This window comes from Dendrobium catenatum, unplaced genomic scaffold (genome assembly GCF_001605985.2).
Source record: "Dendrobium catenatum unplaced genomic scaffold, ASM160598v2 original_scaffold_130635, whole genome shotgun sequence".
NCBI lineage: Eukaryota > Viridiplantae > Streptophyta > Magnoliopsida > Asparagales > Orchidaceae > Dendrobium > Dendrobium catenatum.
In genome coordinates, this window is record NW_021449070.1 from 1 (window position 1) to 1,454 (window position 1,454).

A 1,454-nucleotide genomic window follows, 5' to 3' on the forward strand; every position below is an offset into this window, starting at 1 on the left:
CTCTTAGCAATATGGCTAGCCAAATCCATATTTCCATGTATTCTACATGCACCCAAGAGAGTCATCCAAACCATGGAATCTGGTTCAAAGGGCATTGATTCAATAAGATCTTTAGCTTCTGTAAGATTTCCAGCTCTACCAAATAGATCAACTCCACATGCATAGTGCTCCATTCGCAATGGAATCCCATAGGTTGGCTGAATAGATTTTAAAATTTTGGAGCCTTCTTTGACTAAACCACTATGACTGCATGCAGAGAGAAGGCCTACAAATGTTATGTGATCTGCTTTTACACCAAGTTCTTGCATTTTATGGAAGAGATCTAGAGCAATCTCACCTAGTCCATGTTGCGCGTACCCAAAAATTATTGAATTCCAAATCACTGAGCTATCTTTACAACTCTCATCAAAAGACTTTTTGGCATCAACAATGATCCCACATTTAGAATACAAGTATATCAATGAACTAGATACAAAGTCATTTGAACCGAAACCTGATTTCAGGACTAGACCATGAACTTGCTGACCGAACTGAAGGACTGCCAAATCTGAGCAAGAACGAAGAGTAGCGGAGAATGCATAGTGATCAATCCTAACACTTACAGCTTGCATGTGGCAAAAGAACTTCAATGCATCCTCACTGAACCCATTTTGTGAGAATCCAGTTAATATAGAATTCCATGAAACAGCATCTCTGAACTCAATTGAATTGAAGCACTTCACTGCATCCTCCACATTACAAATGTCATTGGACCTGATGTACATACCTATGAGAGCATTAGAAATTGAGGGTGCCCCTTCCATACCACTTTTAACAACTAATGCATGTAATATCCTTCCTTGGCTGATCTGTCCACACTCAAAGCAAGCACTTATCACACTAGTAAAAGTATAGATATCAAGAGCAATCCCAACATCTTGCATTCTCATAAACAGCTTAACTGCATCTCCCATGAAGCCATGGTCAGCATAAGCCGCAAGCATAGAATTCCAAGTTACCAAGTCTCTAATGCCCACCATGTCCTCAAATACCTTCTTTGAGTCTATAATAGACTGACATTCAGAGTAAGCTGTGATAGCTGCATTGTACACAATGGCATCAACCACCCAACCAAACTTAATTATCTTAGCATGCACTTGAACCATCACCTTGTAACATGAACGATCATTAAGCAAAGGTAACAAGCTAGCAAATGAAGATTCATCAGGTTTCAAACCTTCCCTCTCCATCTGACAAAAGAGCAAATAAGCAGTACTGGCATCACCTTCTTTAGCATAGCCTGATATAATGGTATTCCATGAGACAGTATTAGGCTCGGCTATCGACTTGAATGCCAAATGAGCATCACTTAAGCTACCACACTTAGCATACATGTCTACCAGTGCACTTCCTGAGAATACATTTCGATCAAGGCCTGTTTTCACGACAAAAGAATGCAGCTGGTTCCCTATAAC

At 40.0% G+C, this 1,454-nt stretch overlaps 1 protein-coding gene across 1 annotated transcript; it reads right to left on the reverse strand.

The window, feature by feature from the left end:
• Window positions 1-8: 8 nt before the first annotated feature.
• LOC110104166 (putative pentatricopeptide repeat-containing protein At3g25970) lies at window positions 9-1,454 on the reverse strand (the record flags this gene model as incomplete). Its single annotated transcript, XM_020833152.2, is given in 1 exon segment — window positions 9-1,454. A coding segment is annotated over 1 exon segment (1,446 nt), but the record flags the coding sequence as incomplete, so codon positions are not given.